The sequence below is a fragment of the Leiobunum rupestre genome, chromosome 6 (genome assembly GCF_980474605.1).
Source record: "Leiobunum rupestre chromosome 6, qqLeiRupe1.1.hap1, whole genome shotgun sequence".
Lineage (NCBI taxonomy): Eukaryota > Metazoa > Arthropoda > Arachnida > Opiliones > Sclerosomatidae > Leiobunum > Leiobunum rupestre.
This window is the reverse complement of record NC_143389.1, coordinates 24,162,764-24,176,659: the sequence shown is the minus strand read 5'-3', so window position 1 is coordinate 24,176,659 and position 13,896 is coordinate 24,162,764. Positions and strand designations below refer to the sequence as shown.

The 13,896-nt window shown below is 31.6% G+C and overlaps 1 protein-coding gene across 1 annotated transcript; it reads left to right on the top strand.

The window, feature by feature from the left end:
* Nucleotides 1-410: 410 nt before the first annotated feature.
* On the top strand, nt 411-13,896 carry LOC149940457 (cytochrome P450 3A8-like). The gene is made up of 15 exons (XM_090178780.1): nt 411-589; nt 1,754-1,899; nt 2,696-2,795; nt 5,421-5,473; nt 5,913-6,009; nt 7,316-7,435; nt 8,427-8,515; nt 9,470-9,615; nt 10,035-10,150; nt 10,358-10,484; nt 10,725-10,885; nt 11,031-11,119; nt 11,633-11,776; nt 12,824-12,986; nt 13,736-13,896. The coding sequence occupies exons 2-15, from the start codon at nt 1,817-1,819 to the stop codon at nt 13,811-13,813; spliced, it is 1,566 nt and encodes a 521-aa protein (XP_090034906.1). The 5' UTR covers nt 411-589; nt 1,754-1,816; the 3' UTR covers nt 13,814-13,896.

The following is a 13,896-nucleotide window of genomic DNA, read 5'->3' as shown; positions in this document are numbered from 1 at the left end:
GGAGGTTAATAAAATAAAATTTATTATTAATCTCTATATTTTGAGATATTTATGGTAATTATCCTTATTAATTGCAATGGGGGATGTTCGATAATCAAGAGAAAGATGAAGTAACGTAAGAATTAGAACAAATGCTATAGTGAACAGAGAAAATACAGTAGTTGCATTTTCAATATTACAAATTGATAAGATCTAAATAATAAAACGTTGACAGATAAATGATGTACGTTGAGAGAAAAAGATAAGGGCTTGCGTAACTTTTATTAACAGCGCACGTGACCATCTCGAGTCGAGTTTCACTGGCTTAAACTAAAACCTTTACGCTCTATCACTTTCCAGTGTCCACCCACTAGTTAAATGCTCTACAACTGCTCTTTTCCTCCCCCTGGAAAGATCTTACAGAAATATTTATCTCGTCACACTGAAAGAAACGATATCTCTGGGCGTGCGCTTGGAAGAGGGGTTTCCCTTCGGTAGTTGTATTTCGGATGTTCTTATAAAAACTAACTCAAGCCCTTTCCTCAGGCAAAATATAAGTAATTTATTTAATATTGTAAGAATAGAAATCAGTTTAAATTCAAGAAAAAAGGTAAATATATTTTTTTACTTCAGTAATATGAAATATTTGAATTATGTTTTATGTGTTTAAATCCAAATATTTTCTTATAAAGTTTTACAAATCTTTTATTGACAATAGTAAAAGCTAACCGATTTAAAAATAAATTTTGGCCACAGCAGCACTCGGCATTTTTCTATTCATTATCCACAAATTGAGAGATAATTTAAAACAAATTAGGCTTGTAGGTAATTTATCCATTTTATATATCCCTATTTCTTGTGGATAAAACAATTATCCGCGAAATTTTGCGATTATCTGAAAAACAAATTAATTTCATTGAATAAATCAGTTATTTTATTCAAAATTTAGTCATTTGTCTCTTACGTATACTTCATTTAATTAAGGAATTGTTAAAAGAAATTATGTGAGTTTTATCAATGGTTAATGAATATCCGAACGCCAGCCTCTAGACCTGTCTCATGATGATGTTCGAATTTTAAAATTCCACATGTGGTCGGAGATATTTATTACATGATAGGCTATGGGAATAGATCAGACAAAATATATTGTATTAGCAAATCACTTTGATTTTTCAATTAACTACTTTCCATGCATTATATTTAATTGTATAGCAAACATAACAATGAACTTAAGGAAATTGTAATGTTATCAAATTGAATGAACCGCAATTTGAAGGCATGTGATTTTTAAATATGCCTTTGCCATTATGGAGAAGCACAACTCATTTGAGTTTTTTTCAGTAAATTTGTGCACGGCAGTTTTTACACATTGAAAATTTAGAAATATAACTGATATTATACTTATATTATAAAATAAATTATAGATTTATAATATTACCAATAAAATTGTTCCTTAACCAAGCTACTAGCTTACTTCGCTTCATAATAGAGTAGAATATATTGGTCTGTACAAATAGCTTTCCACCTTTTGTATTTGATTTCCTTATTTGGTCGTCCTTGATTTAAGTACACCAAACTTTAGATAGGTTAACCGCTTCTTTCGCTGGGAGGATGTAAATGTACGTCAAATATCATCTGGTCTTACGTACACAACCGACGTATTGAGTTTTGGTTTATAATGAAGATAATAATTTTTTTAAGTGTTACGATTATACTCAACTTTTTTTATATGCAATCACATTCTCCCTGCTCAAACGTTATCATTGTTTTTCAGAACAAGGACAGTAGCACATCTGCCAGACCAATTTGAGAGAGTGAAGCGAGAGGGAGCAGCAACATGTTTCTGTCTTTCATTATTTCGCTGCTTGAGTTGGGTGTCACCTTGGCCGTTTTGGTTGTATCAGGATACGCAGCTTACTGGTATGTTAGATTGTTAATAAAATAAAATGTTATCACGTGGTTCAGTGGTATTTTTATCCAACGGATCAACATGAGTTTTTGGATTGTTCTAAAGTTTATTGTAACAGCTTGTTTTTTTGAATGTATTTACCGCAAAATCAAATATTATAAAAGCATCTGTAATAATCAAATCAGTTGGTGGTTTTTTTACGCCTGTTCTGGGTTTTTTGAGCAGGTTAAAAAGTGTAGCCATATGACGTCATTTTACTACAATTCTGTCTTGATGAAAAAAACGAGTTGGAGTAAAAAGGGAGTAGTTAAAGGTTAAAGGTTATTTATAAAAAGTTTCCCATCATATTTTCGTGAATCGAAATTTAAGCAGACGACAAAACTAGATTACTCCCTCTACACCTCCTTTCGAGGAGGAGTAAAAAGTGTAACCCTAATACTCCGGAACAAGCGAACAAAATTCGGGACAGGGTAAATCTTACCCCGAGAACAGGTGAATAACACGTTTTAGGGTAAAAGCTTTACACTTTTTGTCCCCGGACAAGCGAAAAAAAAAACCACCTATTAGGTCTGAAACACAATATCTTAATAGGGAACACAATAATAAATTTTATAGTTAATATCCGCTCTACAGATACACTAATTTTAAATATTTCTATCGAGTATACATTTTCGATACGAAAATGGATATCTTAGTCCAACTGTCAGAACGTAACTTCATTTCTATGGAAACAATTTAGTTTTAATGAATTTCATGGGCCTGGTTTCCTGGAATTAAATTATCAAATATTAATTAAAATAATTGTAGGGTGTATTTCCGAAGATACAATTATTGGCAAGGGAAACCCATCAAAAGCGATGTTCCAATTCCACTTTTAGGAAACGCCATTGGTATTCTAACTGGAAAGGTGAGTCTTTTTGGTTTAATTTTTCAAGTTTTAAATCAGTGATTAAGTACTTTAGTGCCGTTTTCTAGATGCCCTCTAAATATGTGTCTAAATAAAATTAAAAAACAACTGAACGATTATCGGGAAAATAGGGTGGATAAGTCATTACTAGAAAAAATATTTGAACAAAGACTAATTAAACGCAGACAACAGCCGTGTAACAATTTTGGCTTAATTTAAAATATAATATAGCTCTTTAAGTTGATTTTATAAAATCAGAAAAACTGTCGAAAACCCGACTTCTCCGACACCGAATTCCAAACCTTTCCTTGGGATATGGGAAGCATATATTTTCCTGTTGATTGGGTTTGTGAAATTAACATACATCTTAGGAATGAAACGGGACCCATTCTAACTAATATTAGCAAATTTAAAATATTTTAGTCACTTTTAATTTAATTTAAATCTTCTCAAATTAGTAGTGAAATAATTGAACCACAAGCAAATATTTTTAATACAAATTTTTTAGGTAACTCTTCACTTTTTTTATTGACCGTGAAATTTAACAAAGATATAGGACATCTCATTATATCCGATAGCATGCTAGAACAGCGCGAGCCGTATTCTGATTATTATAAAAATGTGACGATACGCGTGCGGATAAAATAGAAGATTGATTCATGTATATTTATAAATAGAAGAAGAAAAGGTACGAAGCTGAAGTTAATATTCGCCCATTAGTGCTGTTCTGAATATATTTTCATTTCGTTGCGTCTCTCATATTACCCAGGATAATTTTTGAACTTTTTTAATCAATAACCTTGAGCATGTTTATTAGATTGCGAAATAGCGTTCTTTGTTATCATCGTACCGTGGATAACCGCTTATCAAAAAATATTGATTTCCAGATTTTTCATGTTTGTTTAATCTCAATAAGACTCTTATCTCCATACCTGTAGACCCTATAAACGATATGCATTTTCTGGCTACTTCAGTCTGCACTATAAACATATACACTGTATATAAAATTGACACTAAGTAAATATTTGGGTTTTTTCGTTCAACAAAGAATAAAATTAATATAGTTAATTTATTTTAGAACAAGTTGCCGGACTGTATTAAACTCATTTAGTTCAATTAAATGCAGCAATTTTTTAATTCCGATCTCAAGACAAATCCTTGTTATATTTTAAGGGAAGCCATGTGATTGTTAGTTAAGTTTTCTGCCATCAGATCCAGTAAGTGCATGGTATTGTAGAGTAAGGCTTAAATAAGTAGTTCCTAAATAAAGCCGAGAAATAACCTGCACTCTTCTAAACGTCGTTTTTGAATTAATTCGTATATCGTCCGAAAAATAACCATATTTATAAATTACAATTTTTACGTATTAGTAGCATGGACTAATTAACACAGGGACACCCCGTTCCCATGTTATTCCTATAGGGAGCTCTGAAAGACCCTTGTTAAATGCTCTTCCTCTTTTTATCCCCCCCCCCCGACAGAATTTTACTCGGGTCAAAACGTCACAAAAAGGAAACGGCTACCGCCATCTAGTATATAGTTTTCAATATCATCTAAGAATTTTGAAAAAAATAGCAGGCGGTTCTATCTCTGTTTTTACAACGGTCTTTTTTTGCCTCGACAATACGTTTTATGATAGTTTTTTAGCATTAGATTATATTTTTATTGGGAAAAATGAAAAACTCTGTATGTAAATCGTGTAAAAGTGGTTCAAGATACAGCATATGAGTGGAGTATGTTTAATAACATTCCCTAAACCCTAAATCATCATCCAATATTACAATAAAGATATTCGGAAATTGATAGCGATAAAAAGGTTGTTTATTAAGTCTTGGTAAACACTAACCAGAAATAAAATTGACATCCAATTATTTTTGTCCCTTTTTTAAGTGGATAAATGAACATCGTTTCATAAGTTAATGAAGAAAAATTCATTTTCTATTTAGTTCAAATTAAGAAGGGCAATTCAAGCTAATTTAAATCCGAAAAACGAAACTACGCGCCACAACATGGTAATCACATTGACTAGGTTTATGACTTGTTCGCCCCCCCCCCTTTTTTTTTCCTCGTTCCCGTTTGACCCTAGTTTTCCGTTAGTTCTTAACTATACCGCCAGAGCGCACATTTAACAATCGCCCGAAGCAAATATTCGGGAACGGGGTGTCCCTGTGTTAATTAGTCCATGTTAGTAGTGTTAAATCTGTAATTAATAATATCAAAATGATAAATAATAGTCGATGACGATAGCTAAATCATTTTCATAAAATAAATAAGGATAAAATTGTAAATGTACTCTGAAAAGTAAAGAAACATAAAACCTTTCTCATGAAAACAATTGATTTAAAATTAGTCAAAATGTATGGTTTAAAGTTGGCTAGTCAAGTTTACGATTTTTTAAACATGAGGATCAATAAAAAATTGCTTTGAACAAATTTGAGAACATGAATAATTGTTTTATTTCCTGAAAATCAACCAGATGCCCGGAAAATATATGGCAACATTCACAGCCAAAAAAAAAACTCATTCATGAAATTAGGATTACAAGCTAAAAAAGATAATTTTGAGGCTTTTCGCATAGGTATTAAGCGTTTCTTTGTACTTAATAATATTTAATCATCTATTTAGAACGCTCACGATGTTGATAATGACCTGTACAAAAAATATGGAAGATTATTTGGGTAAGATATGTTTGTTAAAAATCTTAAAAATTATTACTTTCTTACGTTTAGTGTCAATTTGATTATCATGTACGATGTTGGATTAGAGATTTACTTCGAAAAATAATTAAAAAGTTAAAACACCGATTATTTGAACGGAGTTAAAATTAATAAATATACACAGGTCGTTGCTCTTAAAAAAACCATTTAACTTAGTCCTAATTAAGTCTCAAATTAGCGCACGTGGAAACTAAAAACCACTTACTAGATTAAGCATCTGAATAATTAATAGTCTTATATCATTATTAAGATTAGAACTTCCCACACGTATATTTGGCCTTCTCGCTCTTTATTACATTTTCTTTAAAAGTATATAAACATTATCTAACTCTATATAAAATATTTCCACTTCTGATTTTCCTTTGCAAAAATTGTTAATTTGTTTTTATTTCCGATTTAGGTCGTATTCAGGTCCAAAACCGGCGCTTTACGTGGCCGATCCCGAATTGATAAAACTCATATTCGTCAAGGAATTCAACCACTTTCACACAAGACGGGTAAATAAAATTGACAAATCTACTAAACTTCACGTCAATTGTGCATACTTACGTAATAAGATTATTTATAATATAATTACAAGAGCACTGTGAAATTATCCAAGACCTTGAAACCGCCATGAATACTAACATTAATAGGAAAATTTTTAAAGTTCATAACCCTTGTGTATATTTTATTTAATAACGGAATTGGCATCTACAGGAAAGACAAACAATGTTAAATTTAAAAAGCAGTAAAGCTTAAATAAAATAAAAAAGTGCTACTATGGCTACTATCATGCCATGTTGAAACAAAAAAATGGGAGATGTAACCCGGCCACCTGCTTAAACGCATAAGTCGCTAGATGACTTGGGTCTAAGGTGGTGCCAAGGGTATTAGCTTAGCTGATTATTATTTTTATTATTATAATTATTATTTTTTATTATTATGACATCTTTTATTTCATGGTGAGGCTATACAATAATAACATCATGTCATTTCATAGGTATAAAGGAATATTTTGGAAGGTTTTTTTAAACAAATTGTATAGGACAAATATGCACAAAGTCTATGTGTCAAGCAAAAACGGTAAAAACGTAATTTAGTTTTTAGAAGGTTGATCAAGCAAATCAGCTTGTATTCAAACATTTCGGAATTGGGCCTTAAGCCTGGGTCGATTTCACAAATGTTAATTTTTTCTAGCGACTGTTCGATGTTTTTTAGATTTAAGTCTTTTTTGTACGCCTCGATTAACACAAATTGTTTTAATTTTTCTCTGTAGCGTTTTTTAAGAAAGGTAAAGGGTGTTGTAGAACTACGTTACACAATGAGAGGGAGTAGATAGATAATTTAGCAGCGGTTTTAATTAGACATTTAGCATCAAAAAATTTTCCGTGGTTTGAAAGCCAATAGTTTTGTTCATTTAATGAGAATTCGGTGTCAAATGTGCGAATGATTTTTTCGATATAGTTTAAAAACCTATAACGGTGGAACACGTAAAATATACATGAAGAAAGTCTGCTGGGGTAACGTTGCAAAAGGACAAATATTTTTATTTTTATAATGATTATTATTATTATCAAGATCATATATGAAAATATTTAACCAACTAAACAAGACTAAACATGGGATTATACAGTTTTGTTTCGAATATTAAATATTGATTTGACCTGAACTCCACTACATTTAAAACATTATTGTGAAAAATATACTTCCTTATTTTAAATGCCATGAGATAATGCTCCTCCTTTAAATATTTTAAAAATTTAACCTCGATAAAGGTGATACATCTGTAACCTACATATGAATGAAATCTTTTCCTAACAGGAATTCACGTCTGGAAATCCTTTAACAGATAACATGATATCCATAATTAAAGGAGATGAACAATGGAAAAATCTTCGAAATACAATTACTCCGGCATTTTCAACTGGAAAACTTAAAAAGGTACGCATTTCCTTCTCTCTCTTTTCAAACGTTATTTTAAAATTATGTGTAAGTAGAATTTTCTTTGTCCCGGTTCTTAATTAGTTTAGTTTATTGTAAATCTCTAACAATCTAAAACAAAATCCTCCCTCAATATTCCAAATCAAAAGTAAGTGAAATTAAAATTTGCCCCATCCAGACGTGATGTAAAAATAATCTGCAGTTTAAGATTTTATGCAACAATGTCCAAGCTCAAGACACTAAGAAACAATCCACATATTTAAGACGCTAGGACGCTTCAAGAAAAAATAGTTCAATCCGCATTGCTATACATTTGAAGATCTAAATGCATCTTATACCATCACGTGCCTTTTGCGGAATATCAAGATAGATTTCAATGGTTATCACTTTCACGTGTTTAATTGGTTTTTTCTTCTTTTTATGCGATTATTTGGAAACCTTAAGTAGGGGTTCACGGAACAATACTGTAGGCACCCGAAGACCTTAGTGGACATAAATAGAGCCATTGGTTTACTTCGAACAATAAGTGGATACTTTTCGCTTCGTCTGGGATTTAGGAGTAGGGAAAGAAGAGTAACCATATGACGCCACTTTTCTTCGATTCTGTGGTGGCGAATAGTTCAAGTCTGCTTAAAAATATTTTTCCAAAATGGCTGCCTGTGGCCATTTTACCAAGTAAATTCTGGAGAAGTAGACTTTTTTCAATTTACTCACTTAACTCTTGCTTTAGAGGAGGTGTAAAAAGTGTAGCTCTAATACTCTGACCTTGACGATTATTTTACAGTGTAGAGACATTATCGCCACCAGAACAAGCGAACAGTTTAATTTATTGTAAAAGATGTAAACCTCTTGTACCAGAACAAACGAAAAGTATCGGCCTATGGGGAACAAAAGTGTAAAGTTTGGGGTATCTAAGAAGAAGAACGTGGACGCCTAAACTTTCAGATAGTAGAATGAAAATGGAAATATAATTCCAATTTTTTTTATATAGATGTTACCTCTTATCGGAGAGTGTGCTGAATTTACAGTTAACAGTTTTAAGAAGATTTCTGCAGATGGAAGTCCAATTGATTGTAAAAAGTGAGTTACTTTTTCGCTTAAGACATAATTATTTTTGTCCAAAAATATGATCGACCTATTTTAACATTACTCTACCTTTTTTGGATATTGCGTTGTAGATTTTCTAAATAATCAAAATATTCCATCATTAAAAGCATTGAGATATGGTTCTTGCAAATTAGTTGTAAAAGATATTATTTGTTTAAACTAGATCCAGAAATGTATTAAGATAATAAGTATACAGAAACAACGTGGTTAAATTTTGACATTAGTTTTACAAGCTGGAATTATTGTAATTGTGAGGAAAGTCATTCCTGAGAACCTTTTGGTTTGTTCCCTTTAATTAAGTTTTCGTTAATGTTAACCTATATTTCGCGTCATGCGTCAAATCTTGGAAATTGCATAGCTAAGAGCAATTTCTTGTGGATTTCCAATGAACTACGTTTTATTAAGAATGAATGTAGGTAAATGATAATTTGAAGCCGCAATTGAAACCTTTGTTTTTTTATTCACGCAACGAACTGGGTGCGGCCTTTATATTATCTGATATTTTAATACATTTTTGATTTTACTCGACCTAAAAGGTGGCAATTTAAGTGACAACAAAATGCTTCCCGCTGTACAACTACATTAAATACGGACTATGACAGATAACAATCTAGAAACAAGTGCAGAGTGTACTTTCATGCTTAGATGTCCGCAAGGACCTCCAAATTTTCATTTTCTCCATTTTGTCTCGTATTATTTAGTTTTTGAATTGTCCGTGACCATTAATTGGAAAAATTCGCAGCAAAGAACTTTCTATCTCTAGTTGACTAGATATTTGGTATCTAAATATAAACGGTAAATACCATTTTAGATCAAACTTCCATGGGAAAATAGCTTTGTTTACCTTAAAATGGAAAAATACTCATTAGCTTAACTTTATGACTTATTGATTTATTTAGAATTTCTAACCAATTTAATTTATTTTAGAGTTTATGGGAATTTTACGTTAGACGTCATTGCAAATGTCGCCTTTGGGACGAAATTGGACTCTCACGCCGATCCGAACAACCTTTTCATCCATCACGCCAAAAAGGTGTTTGGCGCCGAGTTTTCTTGGAAAACAATTCTTGCTTGTAAGAAGAAAATATCCTTCATAAAAATTCGAAAAAATATCAACCTAGTACCGAAGTTTGACCATATTAATAATTATTCATATGAAATCCTTATAATCGGGCAACAAAATTGATTTTGTAAATTTCCTTTTGCAAATTTTCTAAAAAAAATAGTAGTAGCCATTACTTTTAATAGTATTTTCATCAGTGTACCTTAAATTAAAAAAAATATTACTGTTATTAGAGCCACTTAAGACAACTGTCTCAATTTAAACCAAAATTAAAAGAAATTAATTTTCTTAGTTTATATCTTTCAATTTATTTAGGAAGATAACTTTCAGAAGTCAGTTGATATGAAAGATATATGCAAAACAAAGGAAACTGTGTACAAAACTTAGACCTATAATATTTATTAATTTTTCAAAATGATTTTTCCTTAGTTCTTATGCCGAAACTTGCCAGAGCTGTTGGAATAACATTCTTTCCCGAAGACACTCTCCAGTTCTTTGCCGATACGGTAGAAACAATTGTTGAACGACGAAAAAATAACAACGAGGTAAATACTTCTCTTCGATCTCTACAAATTATCTAATTAGTAGGATGCTTTCGAAATTTTAGATGTTTAATATCTTAGGTTAGAGAAATATGAAAGCATCGGCCAACAATAATTTTTTTATTACGGAAAGCTATAAACGTCTTCCCTTGTAGTCTAGTAATTTATGATAAATTAGAAATAAAAACATAAGATCACTTTTTTTTAAAGGAGCATCATGACTTTCTGCAACTTATGGTGGACAGTATGAAGGAGGAGGACCAGACGTCTTCAAATGGAATGGCCAACGGAACGACAGAAAAATCGGCGGACAACGTCGACAACATCAAAAGAAAACGTACAGTAAAACTATTTGTTATCGAGTTAAATATTTCTTTCAATCTTAAGCATACGATTAAAAAATAATTATTAAAATTTATTCTAACATAGCCCTATGCTATGTTCTGACATATCAGTGTTTTGGGGGTTTCTAACATAATACACAGAGATTAAAATTCTTTCAAATGCATAATCACAAATATTTTAAATTTTGCATTAGTTTTTTTAAACAATGAAATGTAATTTTTATCCTCAATAGCTTTGACTAAACACGAATTTCTGGCGCAGACAATAATATTTTTCCTCGCTGCATACGATACCACGGCTACTACGTTAACAGCAGCGAGTTACTATTTCGCACTCAACCCAGAAAAACAGAAAAAGGCCACCGAGGAAGTCGATCGCATTTGGAAAGGCAGGGTAATAACCCCCTTACTAATTTATCAAAACGATGTAGATTTGGTCTCGCTTAATAGAATTTTTAAAATTTGCAAAATAATTTTAAAATTTTCAAGAGCGCCAAAGACGCAACTTATAAATATCCCATTTAATTATTCTCCAACAGACGTCAATTGATGCGGATGCTTTGCACGAAGCGAAATACCTCTCAGCTGCAATAGACGAAACCTTAAGGTTATCTCCTCCAGCTACCAGGTCAGTTGTCTGCTACATTATTCATCCTGATCCAATGCAACTACAGATGACTTTCACATGTTCCGTCAATTTAATAATCGTACTACTGTGTATATGATGTGCACTTGTTAGGAATATTCATCTTTCATTGGAATATATTATTTAACATCCATGGCTAATTTGGTGAACGATCAATCGACCGCGGTATGTCCCTTATTAAAAACTACTAGTTTCGCTATGTTTGGATATATTTTGACCTTCTCCGATTTTCTTTTTATATTTCTGGGTTTGAAACGCTCTGCCCTTCAATCTCTTTTAATGTATAATAAATAACTATAATCAGCTAAGCTAATACCCAAGGCACCACCTTAGGCCCAAGTCATCTAGCAACTTTAAATGCCACGCAAATATCTGGAGAATATTAATAGATTAAAGAAATGTTTTCGTTTAGCAGCTAAGCGCTTTTAGCGCTACTTTCTGATTATTTCTATTCATAATTGGTGGTTTGAAATGACGGTATTAAATATTGCTTAGGTTAGAGAGAACATGCATGAAAGAGTTCGTCCTCCCTGACACGGAACTGGTCCTTCCGAAAGGAATAATCATCGAGGTTCCTATTTACGCAATGCATCACGATGAAGAGTTTTTCCCGGAACCGGAAGCCTTCAAACCCGAAAGGTAAAATATATAATTTTTTGTATATCAAAAAATATTTGAATTTCTTTTTTTTTATTTGATTATAAACTCTCAAGGGCTTTTATAAAATTGCACAAATTAAAATTTCCTAGACCCTTTTAATGTATAATTTACACCCACTAAGTTTAAAAAGTAACCTTGTAACGATTATAAATATGAACCAATTGAAACTCTTTGAAAACCTCATAAGGGCTAGAAAAAAGCTATCTACGTGAATAGAAGTATAAAGAAAAGGTTATAAAACGTATTTATTTTCAAACCATTTTACACCTTTTGTCTTTTTACTAAATTAAATTTAAACATTGGATTGGTATTGAAATCCTAAAAGTGCGGACACTTACTTCCATTTGGTTTAGATGAAACTCTTTTCTAAGATCGTTACGCCTTTGCAGTGTATTGTTTAGAGCCAATGGATTTAACCGACAAACTATTTTATGGTTTGAAATAACCCATTTCTAACTCTTAGAGGTTTATTAACACGTCTTTAATGAAAGATCTTAATACATATCACGTGAAAATTCATTCGTTGTGAGTTTTTTAATTAGTTCTTAATTAGTGAACCAAAGTAAAAATTATAACCCTAGTTTTGGACCTCATCCGTACTGTGTTGAAATGCTTGCAATGAACGGACATCTGCCGATAACAATCAAACTAATTTACTGATTTAATTGCCTTCTATTTAAGCAGTTCAAATGGTTTTTGTGATGAAAGGTCAACGATTTAAATAAGGAATATTTAGAATTATTTTTCCAAATGCATAATAAAAAACTGTGATTATTAACTGCATGTATCGCATATTTGGATACATTTTAATTCATATTTTTTTGTAAGCTTTATTGATCCGGTTTAAAAGTCTTTTAAGAATACCGCCAAATAAATATCACAACAAAATTCGATTTATTTTCAAAAGCAATTGTGGCAGAAAATGACTGACCTCACTCACAATTTATTTCACACTACTTTGAAAGCGACAAAAGAATATTTTTCAAATACTTTTAGTCGACTAATTTTCTTATACGTTTGATTAAGATTTTTGGATGAAGAAAGGAGCAACATAGAGCCTTATACTTACATGCCCTTTGGAGCTGGGCCGAGAAATTGCATTGCCATGAGACTGGCTTTGATGGAAGTAAAATTTTGTCTAATTCACATCTTACGTAATTTTGAATTTTCGCCTTCTAATAAAACACAGGTAAGATTCTATTATGACCATGGATTTAGATACAGAAAATGAAACGTGCATGGAGTTGGTTTTGTTTATCTCCAATTACGGCGGAGCTCAATACGAACACTCTTAGGCATTAGCGATGTTCAACAAACAGTATCTTCTCACTCCGTCAGAGGGTGGCAAGTGGTGCGGTCTGAGCTTCCTCCTTAAGGTTTCAAATACTGTTTCGAATATTCCAATCCGAAATGTTAGGGGAGAACCCTTGGGATCGTCATCACGTGGGCAACAAAAGCAGATCGCTTAAAATATCACTTCTCCCCACAATAGACAAACAACAGTTTTGGTATTCATACATGTCATAAATGTATATTGTTGGGGCGAAAATATTCCGTAGCTGAATTAAAATCTAGAAAAAAAGATACATTTGAAAGCTAATTAAATGTTGAGATACTATATAACTAATTTATATATTTATATATATAACATTTTGTATAATTGCATTTAATATTTCAATTTACCTAAAACAACGAACTAATACAGGTATGAAAAATGTCCGCGGCCGCCCATGATCATTGTGTTAAAATGTCCTAATTTTAAAAATAAAACAAATCAGATAATAATTTTCTACACATAAATGTACATGTCATAAATGCATATCGTAGGTTTTATAGTAAAATTTTTTTTAAATGTTACATTTCTGTGGTAGTTTAAAAACCAATAAGAAGAGGAATAAGGAAAGCACCTTATGAAATACTAATTCCGATTTTTTTCAGATACCAATTAAATATTACAACAGTGGCTTACTTCAACCTAAAGACGTTATTCTTAATGTAACCAAAAGGCGTGATTAATTTCTAAATCTTAAAATATTTCTAGATATTTTTATGGTATGTAATGGAAAATCTGTACAATTATATATGTTAAAATAGTTTAT